The sequence below is a fragment of the Trichomycterus rosablanca genome, chromosome 19, assembly GCF_030014385.1.
Source record: "Trichomycterus rosablanca isolate fTriRos1 chromosome 19, fTriRos1.hap1, whole genome shotgun sequence".
NCBI lineage: Eukaryota > Metazoa > Chordata > Actinopteri > Siluriformes > Trichomycteridae > Trichomycterus > Trichomycterus rosablanca.
In genome coordinates, this window is record NC_086006.1 from 23438509 (window position 1) to 23460914 (window position 22406).

A 22406-nucleotide genomic window follows, 5' to 3' on the forward strand; every position below is an offset into this window, starting at 1 on the left:
TAAACACACACTCTCTAATGAGCACTTTATCAGGTACACCCAGCTAGTGCTTACAGTTTTCAGTATTTCATAAGCCATGTTTATCATACAGATAAACTTTAAGGGTATACATTTACTGTGCCATATCTGTGTCTTGATACTCACTGTACCCCACTTATCACCATCCAAACAAAATCTGGTCAGGGAATCCTTTTGATTGATAAATGGGGTAGTAGGTGGAGCTTATAAAATAATTACTGAGTACATACTAGATAGTTATACCTAATAAAGTGCTCGGTGAGTGTATATAACTGGCCAGTGTGAACAGGTCTTAATCTGTGACTGTTGCCAATAAACACAAACAAACAAACAAACCCCAACTCACATTCAGTGTAACACACTGGAACATCACACTAGGCACATATCAGCACAACAATTACATTAATGGTTCTTTATAAGTGCTAAATGGGGTACTGGATGTATCACCACCGGCTTCACACATCATCACCACCTACTATCAGCCTTAAAATGGCTCAGTATAAAATCAGAATGTTATTAAACAGATTAGTAATGCATCTCTCTTCTTGTATCATTGTATCATACACTGACAGACTGAACAGTGTATGTAGCATCTAGGACTCCACATAAACCTGCAACTGTCAGCAAAACATCTAGTAACAAACACAAGACTGCTACTGAAGCACCATGTCTTACACACTTAAATACAATAAAACAGAAGTGCTAACATAGTCAAAGGCACTGTAAAGAAATAAAATGTTAAAACAAAACAAGCATTTCTATTAAATAATAATTCCATTCAAAGTCATAGTATTAAATTCATAAACATAGTACAACTGTTAAACAGAAACATGATGGAAATGAACGTATGTCTTCGTTTTACAACACATGTTAAAAACATGACGCTTCCTGACCAAGATCAATGTTCGTAATTACCATGCATCTTCTCATGCTCAGGCATCTCCGGTGCGCACCAGTTTTTACTATCGTTCCAATTTTAAAATATCAGTTTTTATATTATTTTTAGCAAATTACTGATATTTAGATTTAGTGTCAAAGTTGGTTCTGGGTTTTTTTTCATTCATTCAATTGCTTCATCTTGATTAGAATCATGGTGAGTCCAGCACCAATTCACACACTTGGCAGAAGACTGGGAAACACCCTGGACAGTTCCAAAAATCCATCCCGGGTCAACATGCACTCACACCTAAAGGCAATCTGAAGCAGCTAATTTACCTTCAGTAGCAGTTGCACCATTTTGCCCCCCTCTGCAGTTTTAGATATTTTAACCTTTAATTTTAGCCATTATATTCATTTATTTTTAGTAACTTCATCCTGATCTGGGTCTCGGAAAAACCAGTGTCACATAAAAACACCAGTATTCACTATGTAAAAGGGGCGAATACAACCTGGATGGCCCGCCGTCTATTGTAGGTCATGGCAGATTTACTAACTTCTCTGAACTCAGGCCAACCTACCTTTTGCATGTTTTTGAGAGTTTGAATTGAATTGATTTGAAACTCTTTACTAACAGGAACCAACGTGTCTAACCAGGTAATCTTTTGTACTTTCCATTAAAAGCATTAAAATATTGTGTGCTGCCACATCATTTGAATATGTGTACTGAGCAAATTCTCTTCACAATAATGAGAAACGTTTTATACAGTCACAACTTCTGTTAAAATTTAGAAACTAATGTAAACAGTCTGAACAGCTATAAATCACATGTAGATATTAATTCCACACTGGACTTAACCAAGATTTAAAATAAAAAAATACCACTTAAAACTAACATTAAAATCATACAGGAAATGTAAGTATTCATTTTCATAATCGTTTGATTTTGATGCCCAGACTTGCCATCATCTCTCACAGATAGGGGTACTGGCTGAGTTTCCTCTGGCTGAGGGGGTACGGCTGCCCGGGCAGCTGCTGCTGTTGGCAGTGCGAGGCTGATTGACTCATCAGGTCCATGGCACTGCTTTTCTGTAGGAGACTCAGAGAGGCGGAGTAAGGACCTGCAGCGCGGGTGTGCCTGATGGAGGAGGAGGAAGAGCCGGCCGCGTGGTGCATCTGATCCACAGCCTGAGAGACCGAGGCCAGAGCTGCTGAGGCCGGGTAGGCGTACAGGTTAGGGGCGGAGCTAAAGAGGGAGGCCTCATGCAGCCTGTAGGAGCGTGATGGACCGACAGGAGGATAGGTGGGCTGACGTCTCAGGGATACGCCCCCTGATCTGTCGTGTGATGACATTGCAGGCTGCTGGACCTGCAGTGTGATGAAGCAAAAAGAGCCCAATATATTAGATGATACTCTTACTTCATGTAAGTTTACATACATATATGTTTTTGGCAGCGGAGAGACAGACTAGCACTTGCCCCTAACAACACATGTGCAGTTCATTCGGCTTCTTTACACCAGCCAGCAGTAAATTCTCACAGAGAGATATACAGCAAACAGAGAGTCATACTACGTGTATCCTCAAATAGTCTTGACGGCACCTCAACCAGACTGCAGAGGTCACATTTGCATTGGCAATAAGGAGAGAACTCTATCGACCTTCCCAGACACGCTCACTGCTGAGTGTCTGACTGATTTTAGGATTGTGTTATTTGTAATAATTTATTTATATCTAAACGACAGAATAGCAAACTTTCAATTCAAACACATACAATAGGAATTTGACAATCCTTGTGTATGATAGCACCAACATAATGCTAACATTAGCATGTCATCTTACCTAGTAAACAAAATATGATTTCACAATTAAGAAATTAACCTAAACCTAAGAGTGAGTGGGATAGTGGTAGCCTAGTGGGTAGAGCTTTGGGCTATCAACCCGAAGATTGGCGGTTCAAATCCAGGCTCTGCTATGCAGCCACTGTTGGGTCCTTGAGCAAGGCCCTTAACCCTGTCCGCTCCAGGGGCGCCGTAAGGTGGCTGACCCTGCGCTCTGATATGCGAAGAAAGAATTTCATTGTACTGTACACCTGTATATGTATATATGACAAATAAAGTATATCTTCTTCTAAACCTAAAATGGTTAATATTTTCGCGTCGATCATCGGAGTGTTAAGCACTGAAGTACTTTAATTAGTCGTACACAAGTATTTTCCAATGAGAAGTAAAAAGACTTCTTACCAAACAAAATAAAAAAGCAGTGAGGCATGCTGGATTTATTTTGTTAAGCACTTTCACTGATCAATAAAGCAGACAGTGGACTATTGTATAAGCGCTTTGAAGCTTATACAGCCGGTTCAATCAGCTTGGCTCAATATTGGAGGCTTAAATGTGAAATATTTTGATTGTTTTATTACCTCAGAGACATGCTGTCCAAATAATGCACCAATAGCAAAAAACAACAGTGGAACTGCTCTCTGATTGACATGGGGTTTGAGGAATACAACATCTATTCTGATATTAGAGTGAAAACATCAGAGACCAGTGATTTATTTAAAATCTGCCCTAGAATATTACTGTTCTCTTTTCCGAATATACAAAAATATACTTAATATAAAACCAGCTCACAGACTATTCTAGAACTTCTTTGACTTAAAGACATTTTCTAGTGGAACAGTTTGTCTGAGCTGAACTCACCACTGGCCCACTTTGATTTCAATCTGTCATGTTCACTTACCAAACAGACTTGATATAGGAACCAAGAGCTCAAATTGGGCAGTGTATACAGTGTGTTCAAAAAGTATTCAGACCCCTTAACTTTCTGCACACTTTACTTTGTTGTGGGTTTAATTCTGAATGTATACAACTGCCATTTTTATTGATCAACCTACAATTAATCATCCATGATGACAAAGTAAAAACAAGTGAAAACAATAAATTCTATTGGTAGTTGCTGAAGTTGGCTGTTCCTCTCCTTGGTCATGTCTGGATATATTTTCAGTTTGTCCCAAAAGTATTACATCTATTAGACTGTTTAGAGCCAGAAAAAACAACTGGTTTCCCAAATAACTTAGTTGTATGACCAAATACAAACCACTGGGTAACAATGCGAATAAAGTTGTCCATACAAACAACGTCACAGTGTATCAAGAAGCTACGCTAGAAAAAACGGTATTGATAATGGTACTGAACATTAACCAACACTTGTTAATACTTGTTAACACTTGAATGTGATATTGGTATCGTAAGGAAAAAATTTATCAGTGCATCCCTAATAAATAAAGAAAATGACTAAAGTTCAAAGTTTGTAACTCAGTTTTTGAATGTTATACTTGTTAGCATTTATATTTTATATTTAAAGTTTATATTTATATCCGTTCCATCTTTTTCAAATAATCTAGATTTATTGGCTATTGTTTGTCAATTCTTCCAGACACACAATTCTGTTCTGTTAAATGTAGACTAGCCTCTTTCAAATACTGTCAGAAGATCAACAGTTTCACAGTAAAACATTTCAACTCTAAATCTGTTAAATATGCCTTTCTATTGTTGTCAGGTTGCCAGAAACTCCCACATTTCATTATAGCTTTTTGACATTTCATTGTCTGCTGTAGATGCATAGTGAAATCTCTGTAGATTTTTCATTTTCTATCCAAAACCAAACAGGATTAAAAACTTGTGTACAGTAAATTGGTCTGGCATTAATTCAGATGAAGTATGAGGGTTGGTGTACCTGGCTCAGGTTGAGGGGCTGAGATTTGGTGGTCACTGTTCTTTGATGCCGCTCAGCACTCCACACTCCTAACCTGGAAGACTGCACCGCCGAACTCTTCTTTGATTTCCCAGAGGCTGAGCTGTTTTGCTCTAAACAACACCAACACACGAAACTATGAGAACCTTCACAAACTGAACAGTGAGACAGTCCTGGTCTCATAAGGGTTTTAGGGGGGGTGAGTGTGGACCAGGTGACTCACCCTGGGTTGCTCCTTCCCAGGGCTGAGATTTCAGAGTGGGCATCACAACAGCCAGAGACTTGGAGCCACTGGTCTCTGTGAAGTTGGGCGGACGTTTGGGACTGAGGGGACTGCAGTTGGACGAGTCCGAGTCCTGAGAGTCATGCACCGTCACACAGCTGATGACGTTCGCTCGCTGGTTCACACTAATTTAAAGATATAAAATAGTTACTAATGCAGTAAATAGCCAAAGGTAAAGAAGCATGTATTATTATTGATTTCAGATATTCTTCAGCTTTGGGGCAACAGTTTATGTAAGGTCTTTTTCTGTTCCAGCAGACATGGGCTGCGTTCAAAATCACATACTACAACAGTACGTACTAAATTTGAAGCCAGTAAAGCAGTAAGCTCTTTCAGTATGCAATTGTGTGCATTTGACGTGCACAATTTTACCAACGTCACATCGCCACAGTTAAAGCCTCACTGAATTATGGGGTAGATTATCAGACAACAGTGTGCTGTGTTTGCATACTCAAAAATGACTGCCCATGCAGTAGGTCATCCGGGTACTTTTTAATAGATACTGTTTAATGAATACTACATATTCAAACACACTACCCGTGCTCACATACTGCTTTTGTGTACTGTTCAGTATGGAAGTATGCAATTTTGGATGTAGAGTCGGTTTGTCGAGTTTGATTTTGAGGAACTCCAGTGTCCTGCCCGGTGCCCTGACCACAACCTATATTACTGTTTATAATTTTGGAATGTAATGTCAAACAAGCTCATGGTCAGGTGTCCACATACTTTCGAACATAGTGTGTAAGTAGCAGTGGAGAAATAAAAGGTCTGTACTCCACACAATAGCAACTTTTGTGACTAGGACAACCTGATTTTTATAGTAAAGTGTTAGAACTTAAAATGACTGCAGTATGACTGAGTATGAAGCAGTGAGGTGGAAATGTCACCTGGTGGGCGGGACTTTGGTGTCATCTTCATCCTCTGTGTCACTGGGAATAGTGATGATGCTGACAACCGGGCTGGGTGTGTCGGAAATGACAATTGGCTGAGATGGGTCACCAATATTCTGCAGCCCAGAGCAGACAGGCCTGGGGACGGGAACGTGAAGGACAACTTAGCACACATTATACCAAACTGCCTCAGCATACACAGTAGAATGAGGTGGTTTGTGCTTCTAGATCTTACAAATTAGGGATGGGCATTTAAATCACCATTATGTTAAAGAAATAATACTGAAATAACCTAATAAGTAAACAGTATGAGAAATGAATGATCAAAAACACTGAAGTCTGAGTTCAGAGATCTGAGTTTAATGCCACTTTAGAAGGCATTAAAGATGCAATTGTAAAGATGCAATAATCAAATAGCATTGCTCTTTTCAAATGTGCCCATTACAATCCCCATTACAACAGTTGAAATATCTGATTAGCATAAATGCATTTTAACAAACAGCAAAATAACACAGAGGAAATACCTGGCTTTGTTCTCTGCATAGCGACCTTTTGACCTCTTCACACCGCTCTGCTGTGCGCGGCTGTTGGTTCCAACTATGTTAAGAGACTGTGAGGTCACATGGCATCCCGTCTGTGAGGTCTCATGCTGCATGCCGTCACACTGACCGCCATGTCGTCCCCTAATAACACACAAATGCAGTGTCAAACACAGCAGTAGAACCACAACTTTTACGCAAATGGTACAAATCTGGCAGCACCTTTGCATCTCTCTGCCTGAGGTTTCTATAGCTAAAGTATACTGGTTAAAAATAGTCATACAGCAAGGATAAAAATGATAATCCTGATGCAGATTAGTGTTGCACAGACCTCCAGTTGGTGTTGGACTGGCCAGAGCTGTCGGCCAGCAGCGACCCCATAGGAGAGTCTGTAAGAACAGATTGGCCTGTACCATGGATGGCCATGCCGGGCATCTGCTGCCAGGTGGACGGAATAAGGATTTGCTGAGCACCTGCAGGCCAGCCCTGCTAAAAAACACAGAAGACAGACGGGATATTAAACACGACATTTTCAATACAATTCAAATGTATGCATGTTGCACATGTGTGAATGTTGACTGACAGATGCATGCAAGCACATGCAACATGGATGAAGCATTTGGGTGAGTCAGGCTATGCTCTCATAAAGGAAAAGTGTATGTAAAAACTTTCACAAAACCATGCACCTCCTTACAGTCACAAAAAAGAGATCAAGAGAGCTGTGGAAAAAAATGTTCCCAGCATGAATCATCTGCATGTGTTCTGCTCATTAGGCAGCTGAAATAAATCATAAAAAGTTACTGATAAGGAAATCACTTTACTCATTAACCCCAATCAGTTCAGGGTAAACTCACACAACAAAAAGTCACTTTAGCTTTGAAGTCTGATTCATGTTTACCACTAATAATCATCAATAATATATTTATAATCAGTTTTAAATTTCATTTTTTAAATTAAATATATTCATTCCTCCTTCCAAGATAAATGAGTCCTTCTGCAGACCCAGAAGGTCATTGGTTGCTAATGGAAAAAGAAAGCAAAAGAACATTATATAGCAACAGGACAAAGTCTCTATAGACATATATAAGAGATGAACTGTGTAGTAATCAAAGGTGCTGTGAGGAAGCCAGATGAGATTAACTACTTTTAATAAAGGAAATAAAGATCAATGTGTTCAAAGGAAAGAGAAAAAAACATACAATTATTTCCTTTTTGTTTTGTTTTGCACCCTGGTTCTGTACCCACATATATTTCAGATCTGTTAAAAATTGTTTTAACTAGGTGTGGGAGCTGGGGTGGACACTGGAAGCTTGAAGCTGGAAGCAGTAGCGCAGGCTTGGTAAAGCCACATGCGTCCCATCATGCTCAGAGACAGCCCTAGAGCAAGCTGGGGGTAAAGTAGGAAAGGAAAAGGGGACTGAAGGACAGGAGAACAGGTTTAGGAAGGACATTGCGTGAGCCGTGGCATGGCTTTACCAGCATGGCTGTGCTTGCCTCCAGATGCCCGGCTATTGCTGATGAACAGCCCAGTGCCAGGGCCACTGGGTAAAGGGGGGGCACTCCTGCTGCAGGGGGGTGTGGGGCAGCGAACATCAGTGGTGTGCAGGTGCCCTGCAGTGGGAGGAGCAAGGCAGGGGTAAGGGGGTTAGAGAAATAGAAAACATTGTACGGGGCAAAGAAGTGTCAAATTCGTCACTTCCTTTTAATAAAATAGAAACCACTAATAATCCAATTAATTTGAGGTTCTAGCAGTAATCTCATTATTTAAATGATCATGTAGACAGCATACTCTTTTAATACAATTAATACAAATGATATAATCTTAATATAACTACACCTAAATTAGAATTATCTGTCATCTAAATGAATTAGCTGGATATTTGCCCAGCAATCTGTTTATTACTGGCTTCACCAGGCTGCATAAAAAAGTCTGTTACAGTCAACAGGTCTAAACATTTTTTAAATCTACTAAATGAATGGCCAGCACGGTGGCTTGGTGGGTAGCACTGTCACCTCACAGCAAGAAGGTTCGGTTTTTGTAATCAGATGATTTTTTGGCACTTATCTGATTACCATGTGCCCTCAAGGTAAACTCATCCACCGTATGATTCTGGCAGCTAGAATAGTTATTCTGTATGTGTTTGTATCATTTTTCACATCTGCAAAAAACATAACCAGATTAACATTTTAGGTAGAAACAGCATAATGAGGCGCTCAGGTGGCACAGCGTTAAACGACGCTAACCCAATAATGCTGGGACTCAGGGTTCAATTCATTATCGGCCAGTTGGGGTTCTACATACAGACATGACTGACCGAGGCCCCATGATAAATTGGTGTCCTGATAATGCAGTAGCAAAAACAGGAAAATGAAACAGCATGATGTGCAATTACCAAATATGTATCTACATGCAGCAGAAAGTGTCAAGTTTTTATGGCTTTATTTGCAGGTATAAAAGCAACTGTAAAGCTCCACATTGGATCTGCAGTTGTCCCATGATCTGGATTTTTCAGCAATCATCACATTGTGCTGTACATGATAAAACTCACTGTGCTAAAAGAGGAAGTGAGCTGGTACAGGAAAAATGATGTTAAATGTTAAACAAATAAATATTGTTCTATAAATCAACACAGATGCCTAATCCAAATAAAAATCTACAAGCACAATACAGTTCATGTATAACAACAGATTAATGCTACTTCTAAAGCTCCTACATCAAAGCATTGTCAAACACTACAGAAAAAGCAATGGTGCAGGACATGCAGGACAGAACAAAACACAACCAATTACATACACACACACACCAGTGTTACCTGGGTCAGCATGCCAGGCTGGATGTGCAAGGACTGGGTGGACTGGTTTTGGGGGACCATTGGAACAGAGTTGTCCATCCTCACTGGATACCCAGACTGTTTGCTAGAAGGCTGAAGCCCTGATGAAAAAGAAATGAAACTGACAAATGATTCTGTATTTCTTTAAAAAATACAGATTTTATAGCAGTTAACACTTCTTGTATAGCTGATTACGATAGTTTAGATTGGATTTGGGTCAAACTAGTCAATGCATAGCAACAGTGACATTTTCTAATAAAGACACATACTTTGTGACGACTACTTTTGAAAGAGAAATCACATTCTATATTAAAAATATTAGACAAAGACATTCGTCCACAGAAACTTTGTTAGGTGGCCTGCTACTTACTGTTAGACTATCTGCTATGTGCCAATATGAGCTAAAAATAATTGAAGTTTAATGATACACAGTGGATTCGGAAAGTATTCAGACCCATTTTTGCATCCTTTGTGTGTTTTTTTGTGTAGAGTCCTGTGAACAAAGAAAGCTAGTACATGCTCTGTACTACATAGTAGTAGTGCACTGTGCACTAATTCGACCATACTATTTAGTTAAGTTTGTGCAGTTTAGGACACAGCCAAAACTGAGTTTGCTCTGGTTTTCTATGGACATTAATGGCAAGTACCATGAATGTGAAATGTAGGGTTGTACTGCCACTGTTATTAGGAATGGCTGGAGGATTCCAAACATTCCTATTAATTAATATTTTCATGTCCTGCGCAGTTTATATTTTTACCTAATGAGAATGCATGAACCTATATTGTCATCTCTACATATGTTAAAACCAACATGAGATGAGTTATAGTTTTAATGAAAGAGTGCTATGAAACCTTGTATGGTGGGTGGACAGACTATTAGTGTCTGCTGAAAGGGTTCAGTCTGTGTGCACAGCTGTGTGTGTCTGGTCTGCAGTGGCACACTCTGCTGCGTCAGACCCGGGATGTTGATGGTGGCTTGCTGGTACAGACCAGGCTGGTAGTTCAGCAGAGGAACATTGCTGCTCAAAGACAGGGATGGACCACCAGAGGGAGCCATCTGCTAGGAGAGAATGATAAAAATGGTTTGAAAATTCACTCACGTTACATTGTTAAGCACTCTTGAATGGTAAAACCTCCATGCCAGTGTAATTACAGCAAAAACAGAACTATCTGATCTCCTCAGAAACTCCTTGTGGTTCTGCAAGGTTATGGCTATCATTACTAGTACTTTCTTATTGGTTTTTTTATTGTTTGTATTTTAAGGCCATGTTTTACATATATACCATGTGCACTTAGATATTCAGAGTAAGTCCTTTATCTATCTTCAATTCACTTTTGTAACAAGATGTTATAAAAACTGTAAACACACTATTCTTCTGTTTGTAATGCTGGATGTCAGAGGCTTGTAGGAACAGGGTCCTTTACCAGTTTAACGAGATTAGCATATTTTAGATGGCAGAAATGTTTGTTTGTCTTTAACTTAAGACTTAACTTTTAGACATTTTCCCATTTAGTTTGTTGACTAAATCTGATGACAGTGACACATAATTACAGGACAATTAGTACTTTTTTAAGACCCTGCATATGTTAATTTTAATTATGACTATAATAAATATGACAAATCCAACATGGTGATGAACAACATGCTCATACGAATGTTTAATTAAACCCTGTAGCTTCCACAGATTATCCATGCTGGGGAGCTTGTGTACTGGGTTTCCTACCTGACTGTGCTGACTCAGCTGGCTGCTGAAGGTGACAGTAAGGTTAGCGGCCGCACTCGGCCCACTGCTGCTGCTAAACAGGTTTTTGTTGTTGTCGAAGGCGGTGCAGCGGCGTTTGCAGATCTCCATGTTCTGAAAGCAGGACTTCACGCTGTGCAAAAATACAAAAACACTTCAAGTCATTACACTTTAAAATCATTTAACATTTAAAGAATGAGGTAATACGGCCAGCTTACTGTGCACTATGAGGAAAGTGCAGCAGCTGGGTCATGGTCACGAACGGATGGTTGAGGGTCTTCATCGGCGTGATCCTTTTGTCTGCATCGAGTGCAAGCATTTTCTTCAGCAAGTCAATAAACTCCCGCCTGTCAGCCTTTTCAGCCAAAACGTCTGTGCCATCCAGACTAGTCATATTAACCTGCAGGAGAAATACACATGTGAAAATGACACACCACGAACAACACTGCAGCTTTCTTAGATCAGAACAAACATGTCAACATAAAAAAAGTTATTAGATGCAAAAGTAATCCTTTGCAAGTCACTCTGGATAAAAACATCTACTAAATGCTATAGAAATAGTAAATTTAATAAAAACCTGCATCATGTCATCCAGACAATTGAAGATATATTTTCGAGCTTCTTTGGACTTGATACCAAGTTCTGCCTCGTGCTCTGCAGGTGTCTGGAAGAAATGAGTGGAAATAGATGCATTAAATTTTACAGTTTACTTTTAGAACACCATATTAAAACAGATGGTAGTTTGGTGCTGCCAGCTAAAGTACCTTAAGCCTCCACAGTGGGTAGCTAGCATCTGGACCTCTGTGGAAGAAGCGGTTGGTCTTGGTGCCTGCACTCAGGAGGTATTCTGCTGGTAAACCCTGTGTCTGTGAGATGTAACGGATCTGTAGACACAAAGTTTGATATATTTAATGACAAATATTTTTTTCTTTCGGCTGCAATCAAGGCAAAACATGTCAAGCCATTTCCATCCACTGTACGTGCTGACCTGATCATATTCTGAAGCTCCAGGATAGAGTGGCCATCCAAGAAAGAGTTCAGCAATGACACAGCCCAGAGACCACATATCGATGGCCTCACAGAATGGCAGACCCAAAATGATCTCAGGAGCTCTGGATCAAAAAAGAAAGAAGTTCTTTTATCAGTTAGTGATTCAGTAAACAGCTATGCTAATAAAATGTAGTATTTTCATTGGGTTAATACAAAATGATTTATAGTAGCAAATAATGACCAGGACTGGACTTTTTAAATTAACTTTAGCCACAAAATAATGGGAAATTTCCCAGCACTTATATATGTGTAAGTTTATTTATATGATAGGGAAATTACATAGCCACAATAAACAATCCTAATTTTAAGAAAAGTTGGGACATTTTGTTTTGCTCATTATTGCCTCTTTGCTCATGATTCTCCTCTTCATGATGCATCATACAGAGAAAGATTTGGACTGCAGACACACACTCACACATGCACCACAATGCCATGACAGAAGTTGGCTCTTGCACTTTTTGCTGATAAATATCTAATTGCTCCTTTATGTCGTTGTTTTGGTGAACCCATCGTTCGTTTTTTCTTAAAAACACAGTAAAACATGGACTCATCTGATCACAGCACATTTCCACTGTTTTTTGGTCCATCTGAGATAAGCCTTGACCCAGAGAACTCAGCTGCATTTCTGCATAGAACTAATGAATGTCTTCCTCTTTGCATTAAGTTTGCATTGAGTTTTGGGCTGAATTTCTTTCAGTGTCAGACTGTGTTAAGTGAAATAACAGTTTTCCAAAGTACTTCTAAACCCATGTGGCAGGCCACTAAAGTTTTTTCACACGAAAATTGTCATTTTCAGCCTCGCAGGAAAAAGGGTGTCCACATAATTTTTGACCATATACTGTAGTGTAGCACAAATGTTTCCTATACTTGAAATGAAAATTTTTTTATTATGTGTATTAATAAAGCAATGCCACAGTTTGTTTTGTACTACAGAATAATTAAACACTTTGTAAACATTGTGAACTTTCACGGCCTGTCTTACCTGTAGTATCTGGATTGCAGGTAGGTAGAACACACCACCTTTGAGACGTGACTGGCTGAACCAAAATCTATCACCTTGACCCTGTACGGCTGTCTGATGGGATCCACCAGCATGATATTTTCAGGCTTGAGATCAGCATGGATTAAACCCAAGCTTTTGAGCTTCATCAGAGCAGTGGCCACCTGCTGCAGGACAGGCCGAATGCACTTTAGCATCAGTGGGCTGAACTTGCTGTGCTTTAGGAAGTCGTAGAGGTTCTGCTCCAGCATCTCAAAAACTAGGCAGGTGTGACTTTTGTGCTGAAAACACTCATACGAGCGGACAAAGTTGAATTCGTCAGCGTTCTCTGTACTCAGCCGGCTTAGGATGCTCACCTATAAAAGAAGATTTAATCATTTTTGTCAAATTTACACACAATATTATACTGACTTTATACTTATAAATCCAACAAAAACTACTATAAGCTTATACAAAGATTTTTTTTTTTTAATTAAACATAAAAAGGGCAAATTGCCTTTAACAGCCCAATGTTTTAGGCGTTTGCTATGCCCAGGTCCACTATGGCCTACACAACCCTCACAAGTGTAAGTGAACTTCAAAAGTTCATGCACCACCAAAGCAGCAATCAGTTCCCTACCTCGATCTGACCCTGTCGAGCATAGGATGGATGATTTTTCAGGATCTTGATGGCCACAATCTCATTGGTGCCACGTTTCCAGCACTTGGCAACCTGGCCAAAGGTTCCACGGCCGAGGAACTCCAGCACCTCGTAGCTGTTGGAGACAGAGCATAGGATCTCATGCTGCACCAGCTGGTAATCACCCTCGCTGTGCGAGTTGCTGCTCTTAGCTGTGGAGGTGGAGTGAGCAATGGACTGTGCCGTGGTGGTTCCTCCTCCACCTCCAGCACGGTTGGACAGCACAGGGGCCGAGAGCTCCTCCAGGATCTGCACACTGTCGCTGCTCTCTGCCTCCTCGCTCTTTCTCTTCATGCCACTCTGCTTCTGGTACACATTTTTTCGACAAGATGATGAGGATGACAAAGAGGAGGATGAGGAAGGTCCAGGGACACTGCCGGTGCTGTCTGGAGCTCTTACCACTGTTTGCGAACGGGGGCCATTGGATGGGGCATAACCAAGGCTGCTGGAGCCATAGTTGGCATTAAAATCTGAAGCTGAAGGTGATGATGCACTGGGTTGGCCGGGGCTTTGCAAGCCATAGCCACTCTCGACATCCCATGTTGGTTTTTCCAGCTTGAGCTTCTTGGAGTGCGAGAGGCCACTGGAGGAAATCGACGGAGAGGAGAAAGCCTGGAGCTGGGAGGCCATAGCTAAGAAACAAAAGGAAGAAGAACACAAGAATTACTTGAAATGCATATGTTGTCATGATGCACAGGGCTATTTTTTGTCTTTTAATTGTTTTTCCCTATTCCAGCATAATTAAAATAAAAATAAAAATAATAATAATACCTGAGAAGTATTATTAAATGTCTGTACTTTTCCAACAAACCAGTTCATGTGATTTCTTTACTGCTACTGTAATGTAAAAACAACATTCTTTGTTTCTTGTTTTTCTTCTTCCAATCCTCAGGCCAAACATGTCTGTGTGAACAGCTAACCGGCCAGTAGCACTGCTGAGATTCAAACCAAGGATCTCAGCAACAGGAGGCACTGTTATTAATTTGTTGTTCTTTGTATAATTAATATTTTGTTATTATTACTGTTGTTATTTTTATTATTTGTATAATAGTAGTAAAACAACTTGAGTCATCAAATATACAGTGACACTGCAATATTTTTCTACATGTTTATTGTAATTACAACAAAATACAACTCAAAAATAAAGTAAACAGTAACAGTGCATCATTTTGGGGGAGGAAACATTCCCGTTTTAGCATGGTAATACAAAAAAAAAAAGAAAAAGGTAAAAAATGTGGGTACTGGTTCACACAAAACCCTGACTTTAACTGCATCCAGTAAATTTGGGATGAATTGGAATGCTAAGTAAATCTGGCCTTAATTCCAGCATCAGTACCTAACCTGGGCAGCGCGGTGGCTCAGTGGGTAGCACTGTTGCCTCACAGCAAGAAGTTCCTGAGTTCGATCTCCAGGTGGGGTGGTCTGGGTCCTTTCTGTATGAAGTTTGCATGTTCTCCCCCTGTCTGTGTGGGTTTCCTCCAGGTGCTCCGGTTTCCTCCCACAGTCCAAAGACGTGCAAGTGAGGTGAATCAGAGATACAAAATTGTCCATGACTGTGTTTGACATTAAACTTGTAAACTGATGAATCTTGTGTAACCAGTAACTACAGTTTCTGTCATGAATGTAACCATGGTGTGTAAAATATGACATTAAAATCCTAATAAATAAATAAGTGTCTAGGCTGAGGCTCTTGTGGCTGAACAGAAATCAGTCCCTGAAGTTATGAGTGAGGACTGTCACAGCAGCAAAGAGGAACCAAAGTTCGTCCCAGTGCCCATGGTTTGAGATGTTTGGGTGTCAGGTGTCCACAAACTGAACTTGAATTTAACAAGAAATGTAAGAACTGTAGATATCAGGGACGTATACGTGTGTTCGCTACTGTTAACCTGTACTGTTCTAAAGACCTAAATGTTTACATGGTTAGCGGTTAGCTGGTGGAGCTAACGTTTTACATTATTTTTTCTAAAAAAAACTAAATTTACCTTTACTACCGAGTATTTGGAAATATAAATTATATGAAATGTAAAGTGTCTTGAGGTAACATACAAATTAGTACAATAAACATTAGCACAGCGTCACCAGGCAACAATGCAAAAATATTAACGTCAGTGCTAGCAACAGTTAGCAATGTTACCAAGGCTGCGTCCCAAACGCATACTAGCGTACTAAATAGTGTGCACCAGTACATTAACGACGATCCTGTACTATACTACAAAGTATACTAGTGTTCCAAAAATAGTGTTCACACAAAGTGTTCCAGGTCTTTTAAATCATACAAATTGACTCGGCACAAAAAAGAGTCGACTCTTTTGGCTCCCAAACGGCACTTTGTTCAGTAGAAAGGTTTGCACTGTTATGACATTTCATTTGGGTTAATAACGTGCATCTTACTTAGAATAGCTCAAAATAACTATTTTTTTAAATACAACGTATTGTTAGAGATTTTATTATATCAATGAAGCTAGTTTCACCACAAGCAACAACAGGAGATTCTTCTTGGTGCCACTTTACAACCAAATAGAATTAAAGAGTTAGAAAAATTATTTTAATCCAGACACTACAAACACTTGTTCCTTAGACGTGTATGTAAACTCTTAACTTCAAGTGTAAAAAAATTAAATGCAGTTTTTAGTACTAGTACAAAGTCTCGGGACACAATTCCTGGACTCATCAAGAATCGGCTCCAATCGTTCAAAGAGTCGACTCGCTCTCAAATGGAACATCACTACTATGCGGTTTGAGACGATGCTAGCTTGCAAGCTAGCCAAAAGACAGATACAATCACGCACCGCACAGACTTACAAAATCTGTTTAAAAATGACATAAAAATATCACAGTAAGCTATAATGATAACAGGTAATGAGCTATTTACGTTAGCGTATTTGCAAATAAATACGGTAGTAAATGGTTACCTGTTAGCACTGAATTCCTTTAGTGCAATTTTTAGACTTCAGTCTCAGGCCTCATAGTTTTTATTCCAGAAAGGTTCCAAATTATCCATAAAATGCATCCAGGTTTGTTGTTATTGATGCGCAGCATAGTGAAGCTGCATTATAGGAGCTGAAACATGGCTGAAGCAGCAACATCATTTCAACAGCTAAACAACTGGAGTGTAAAGTGAAAGCAAAGAGGAGAGAGAGAGAGAGAGGACTGGGCATGCCCATTCTCATCTGTGTCTGAAAAGGCATTATTCAAAACCTAAGGAAACAGCAGCCGCTGAATATATATATTAATCAAAATTAATATTTTATTTAAAAAAAAAGGGGGGTGGGGTAAAGTATTCAGACACCACAAATTACTAGCAATGATTTATTGTAAAGCCATTGTTTGTCATTACAGCTTTCTACAAAAAGATCATTATTGAGGGTTAATTTGTCCCAAATTGTCTTTGATTTCCAAGGATTACAATAATCGCTTAGTTTCAAAAATCTCCATATATTTTCAATAGAATTTAAGTCAGCAGACTGTGCAAACACACCTACCAAAACCAGTTTTTAGTTATTGGGTGTGTTTGGGTTGTCGTGTTGTTGAAACATCCAGATTGTTTTTAATCTCTGTGCTTTTTTAGTTAATATGTTGTGGTGCATTGCTCCATTCCTTTTTTTTAATAACAGCTCCAGTGCCATGTGCAGAGAAATCCCATATAATGATGCTCTCATATCCATACTGTCCTGTGTTTTTGGTGTTTTTATTTTTGTGTTGTATGCCATGCTGCAAAACAAATTTCCCTTCGGGGACAATAAAGACTAAACTGAACTGTGGGTATCCCCTTTTCTCCGAATCAAGTTAATTTCCCTATTGCTCTCACGACCTACATCACATGCATAACACCCACTCTGGCTGAGAAGGACCAAGGGTTAGGACTTACCTCCCTTACCAGGAGTGAATCCTACATGCACATCTTATCACAGATGAATTCTCTCATAGAGCGTCAACACATACAAAGGTTTACACCTGGCTCTCTTTATTCTTACAGCAGCAAAGAGGTGAACCCCATTTTTTCTCAAACCATAGTGCAAACCAGATCACCTGGCAACCTTACTTCTTACCATAAACCATTTTTTTTTATTTAAGCAAAGAAATACATTTAAATACGCAGCTTCAATTGGCTGGCTACCCAAATCTCGGAAGACATGTGCTAGCCTCACCCAGCGGGGTAAAAGATCAAGGAAGATAAAAAACATACATATATTACAAGAATAATTTATTGTCAGTCTATTTACAGGCAACTACTTTCATCTGTTGGATTTTCTAAAACAACGATGAACCCAAGTTGGCTTCCCAAACACAAACCCTGATATGTAAAAGGTCTATACCATAAAACATATTTAACACAGTATCTCCTAACATGTAAAAATCTTCTATGCATTGGATGTACCGTTTCAATGCTTTACTGTTTAGTCAATTCATAAGGTTCATTTCAACATTGTGCAATTCATTTTGTCCAGTCTAACATTGGACAAAACAAAATAAACCCCTCTTAAGATTAGGTCTAATTCCTTTTTTATTGTGCCATTCACTGTTTTATGTTTCTGTTTATTCCTGGGCGATGCTCCGTAACACATACTTGACCGTGTATGCGAAAGCAGCGAACCCAACGATGACAAACAGGTTAGCAAGAGCTCCTCCAAGGAGCCCTTGGTTGCGGTTGCCCTGGTGAGGTTCAGGAGCCTGGCCATTCCCTGCGGCCACATGTCCATTCAGAGCTGGGTGTCCATTTTGGGCTTCGCTGTTGGGCACCACGTCAGGCAGTGGTAGAGCCTGGGAGCGGGAATTCAACTCTTGTAGTTGCTGTTTTTGCTTGATCTCCTGTTATAGAGAATAATGAATCACACACTGTTCTTCACAGTGGCACATATGCACTTATGCATTTACTCTTAGCCTATGTTAACGCTAGGATAGTTAGCAGTGTTTACTTCTCAACCACTGCTCACATTTAGAAAAAATGCTATCCTAATGTTTTTTGGTCAGAGTATATATTTTGTAAATATTATGATATAAAATTACTCATCTGTACTAACACATAAGGCAGCTTACTTGAACAGCTTGATAATTCCTAAATCAGTTGCATAATGCAGATTTACTTGAATATCTGTGGGCTTCAGTCTGGCTGCAATACTTACTCCGACAACATCTGGAAACAGCTCACTGAACACCTTGTCCTTAATGTTGAAGGCCAGGCTCTGAGTGGCTAGCTGTCTTTTCTGGGGACAATGTAGTTCAATGATTATGAGCATATGATACAAAATCTCATCATTGTGTAATTCATTACAGGTTTGGTGCAAGTGTCTTTAGAACAAGTACTGTTTTACAAATAATTAATAAACAACAGTTTGAATGTATACTTTATTTATTTATTTATAGTCAAAACTCACAGTAAAATCGGACGTCTCGATGCTGCCCAGAGTGGGACCTTTTTCAACCATAAAGCTCAAAAGCCCAGTCAGAATAGTGGACACTGACCATGCAGGGTTCCAGGTGTCAGGGTGGAAATCAGTAATGGACAGACACAATCTAAAAGAAAACATATGTTTTTATTACACATCCGCTTTTGCATATGGGCAGTTTACACTCATTCAAATTTTCTGGATGGAATTCATATTTGCCTTTCCATGTTTCAGTAAACTTCTATGTCAGACTGATGTATTTCAATAAATATTTTTTTTGAATTGTGGCATAATGTTCCTGTAGTAACTTTAAGGCCTAAGATAAGTTAGTTGTATTCTACAGGGCTGGTTAAAATCATGCCTGACAGTGTATAATGTGTTAACTTGACTTATTAATAAAATGTAAATAATTAAGAGATGGCTAACATGTTGAACTTTTAATTAAACAATTTTTTTATCAGTGTAAGATCAAGTTTAGTTCAATAAATTGCTTAGTGTGACAAACAATCAGTAAAGTTTATATCCACCGATGTCAGAGTGAAAATCTGCAGTTTAATCAAACTAAGCTTTACTCAACAGCAAACACATTCTGGTAATTTTATTACTGTCCAAACTGCTGCTAACATTTTTACAGCACCATTTAACAGTGATGAATAAATGTCATACCTTGTATTACATTTAAATCTACCGTTGGGTGTGATCATGTAAATGCTTGGTGGCTTGAAAGGAAATTCTCTGGGGAATATCAGCTTGCCATGGTAATATCCACCTGCAGCCAAATACAAATAAATAAATGACACAATCACAAATATAAACTCTTATTGTAAAGAATCTCTTTTCTACCTTCATATGGAGTTTTCTCAGGACCGCGGACAAGGTAGTGCCTGAAATAAAAACACCAGTAAAATTGTCATTTTGCCAAATACTTGTGAGATTAGGAGGGTGATAACGGGCAATAAGACAAATGTTTTACCATTCCAAGATGTTTGAAGGGAGAGGTTCTGCACAAATGTACGGTACAGGATCTTTTTTTATTCGAAGATAGTCCTGTTTTAATCTCTGTGTCGCTGTTGTGGGTGCCCTCTTGTTTATGTTGCTGCTCATCTGAAAAAAAGAAAAACACTCATCATTTTAAAAGGATCATCAGTAGGACTGTTGTAATTAATACAATAATCCAAGACCAGAACTCTTTTTGAATTTGGTCACTGGTACGGTTACGGCAGGTTCGAAGATAAAAAACTTGGAGTGGACTGGTTAAGCCTCATGTGGAAAAGAAAATCAAACTATTGAACAATATTATTGATTTTTGTTGTTGTTTACAGAGAGGAAATTACACCGATTTAATCAAATCTACTGTAATTTTTCTTGCAGTCACTGAGCGTACGATCATGTTTTTAATGTTTGACATTTCTTACTGACAGAGAGCAAATGTCTGTGAGGGATCAGTATATATCTTTGGTTCCTGAGCATCTTAAATGTGTATAATCATTTAAAAATAAACTAATTTTATCATTATATTGCTATCACTGTTTAAGTCATGGCTACTTATTTATTTATTATGATTTAACGTCATGTTTTACACTTTGGTTACATTTATGACAGAAACGGTAGTTACTCATTACACAAGATTCATCAGTTCACAAGTTTAATATCAAACACAGTCATGGACAATTTTGTATCTCCAGTTCACCTCACTTGCATGTCTTTGGACTGTGGGAGGAAACCCACGCAGACACCGGGAGAACATGCAAACTCCACACAGAAAGGACCCTGACTGCCCCAAATGGGGATCGAACCCAGGACCTTCCTGCTTCTAATGATGACTGATGCACCACAGGTAGTGTGGGTGCCGCACAGCTCCAGGATCAAGGGAACAAGCCTGGTCTGTGGTCACTTCCAGTCCATCTATTATCCACGTTGGTTGGCGTCAGACACTCTAGTTTTCCTCCCACCGCCCAAAACATGCCAGTAGGTGGATTGGCTACTCTAAATCGCACTTTGGTGAGTGCTCGAGTAAGTGATGCCCTGCGATGTACTGGTGTCCTGTCCATGTCCCGCTTTGCGCGCAGTGTTTCCATATAGGGTCCGGAGCCACCACGACCCTGATCAAGATAAATCGGTTTAAGATCATGAATATAGTTTGATTTGTCTGTGACAAGCTAAAGTTAATAACTTGCACAGCTGAAACGTTTAAACCAAAACCACGTAGTAATAATGAATACATGAATGTAAATGATTCTGCTCAGCGACATGAGCAGAGTAAATAATCCTCCCACAGCTGTTAGCATGTATTAGCAACAACAATCAGTTACACAACCTACAGAACATAATTCCTACCTCTAACCTCCTCTACACACTCGCACTGCGGTCTGACAGCAAAAACAACAGTGGTGCAGAGTTAATTCCGAATAAAACACAAATATTAACCAATAATGGAAACATAAAGGCAGTTTATGGCTAATCGAGATTAGCATATGTGCACCATTCTAATATTTCTCCTACAACATAAGGCAGTGCTAATGCTAACCGAAAATAAAAGCCCAAGCAGTTTCACTCCAAAATAAAAGCTGTTAAACTAGTTCAGCAGGATTGTAGAATTAGTTTGATTACGACATGATGTACTTTTACATAACACTAAGAGGTGTTATGAATAACAAATTGTCTGGGTTTGAATGTTCTTTACCTTTTTAGACCAGTGACACTATTTCAGTAACCGCCAGTCGCCAGAACCCACTTCCTAGCTTGCTGCCTAATGTTTAGCACTTTTTTTTAATAAGTGCATATTATTTATAATTATTATTTGCATGAAATTTTGTCGGTTAAAGATTTCTACTAAGCTTATAGTACTGTTCATATAGCTGATATACCGTCTGTATGACACTGACAGCTCTAAATCATTGTTTCTTTTTGAATCACATATTTACCATAACAACTTACATCAACAAATTACATCAAATTCATGTTCTCACACCTTGAGAACCTGTAAAGTCTTGTATATGTAATAGTCACCAAATCTAATTTAAACCCATTTAATCATTTTAATTCAGGGCTAGGAAAGATTCAATAAGTCATGTTTAGCTTTTCGGTCATCGACACAGAATCCATTAAGCTGTCAGTAAGCACTTTATCTGATTTCATTGCTTCCAGAAGCAGGTTCAAACCCAGCAGTGAGTGTCACCACCAAAGACAGATACATTTCCACCTGCTGACCATGTTCTGCAAGCTTATGTGACCTGGCACTCATTGGCTGAGCTGTTGCTGCTTCTAGACATTTTTACTCAAAATAACAGCAAGTACAATTGACCAGGATATCTTTAGCAGCAGAAAAATAAAAAGAGGTTTTTTAATGAGGGCTGGATA

At 39.2% G+C, this 22406-nt stretch overlaps 2 protein-coding genes across 4 annotated transcripts; both read right to left on the minus strand.

The window, feature by feature from the left end:
* Positions 1 to 1725: 1725 nt before the first annotated feature.
* On the minus strand, positions 1726 to 16710 carry hipk1a (homeodomain interacting protein kinase 1a). Of its 2 annotated transcripts, XM_063015131.1 has the most exons (17): positions 16572 to 16710; positions 13600 to 14291; positions 12963 to 13336; positions 11919 to 12042; positions 11695 to 11814; positions 11508 to 11594; positions 11149 to 11330; positions 10913 to 11063; positions 10041 to 10245; positions 9171 to 9289; positions 7834 to 7968; positions 6689 to 6846; positions 6343 to 6501; positions 5816 to 5956; positions 4869 to 5053; positions 4628 to 4758; positions 1726 to 2262 (listed from the first exon to the last, which is right to left on the minus strand). In XM_063015131.1, the coding sequence occupies exons 2-17, from the start codon at positions 14287 to 14289 to the stop codon at positions 1867 to 1869; spliced, it is 3357 nt and encodes a 1118-aa protein (XP_062871201.1). In that variant the 5' UTR covers positions 14290 to 14291; positions 16572 to 16710; the 3' UTR covers positions 1726 to 1866. The 2 variants fall into 2 exon arrangements, with proteins under 2 accessions (XP_062871201.1, XP_062871202.1); XM_063015132.1 differs by lacking the exon at positions 7834 to 7968.
* Positions 16711 to 18145: 1435 nt separating this feature from the next.
* ube2j2 (ubiquitin-conjugating enzyme E2, J2 (UBC6 homolog, yeast)) lies at positions 18146 to 21893 on the minus strand. 2 transcript variants are annotated; one of them, XM_063015259.1, is made up of 7 exons: positions 21730 to 21893; positions 20020 to 20150; positions 19890 to 19930; positions 19713 to 19815; positions 19035 to 19173; positions 18783 to 18863; positions 18146 to 18468 (listed from the first exon to the last, which is right to left on the minus strand). In XM_063015259.1, the coding sequence occupies exons 2-7, from the start codon at positions 20148 to 20150 to the stop codon at positions 18196 to 18198; spliced, it is 768 nt and encodes a 255-aa protein (XP_062871329.1). In that variant the 5' UTR covers positions 21730 to 21893; the 3' UTR covers positions 18146 to 18195. The 2 variants fall into 2 exon arrangements, with proteins under 2 accessions (XP_062871329.1, XP_062871330.1); XM_063015260.1 differs by lacking the exon at positions 21730 to 21893 and adding an exon at positions 21384 to 21477.
* Between the last annotated feature and the right edge of the window lie 513 nt (positions 21894 to 22406).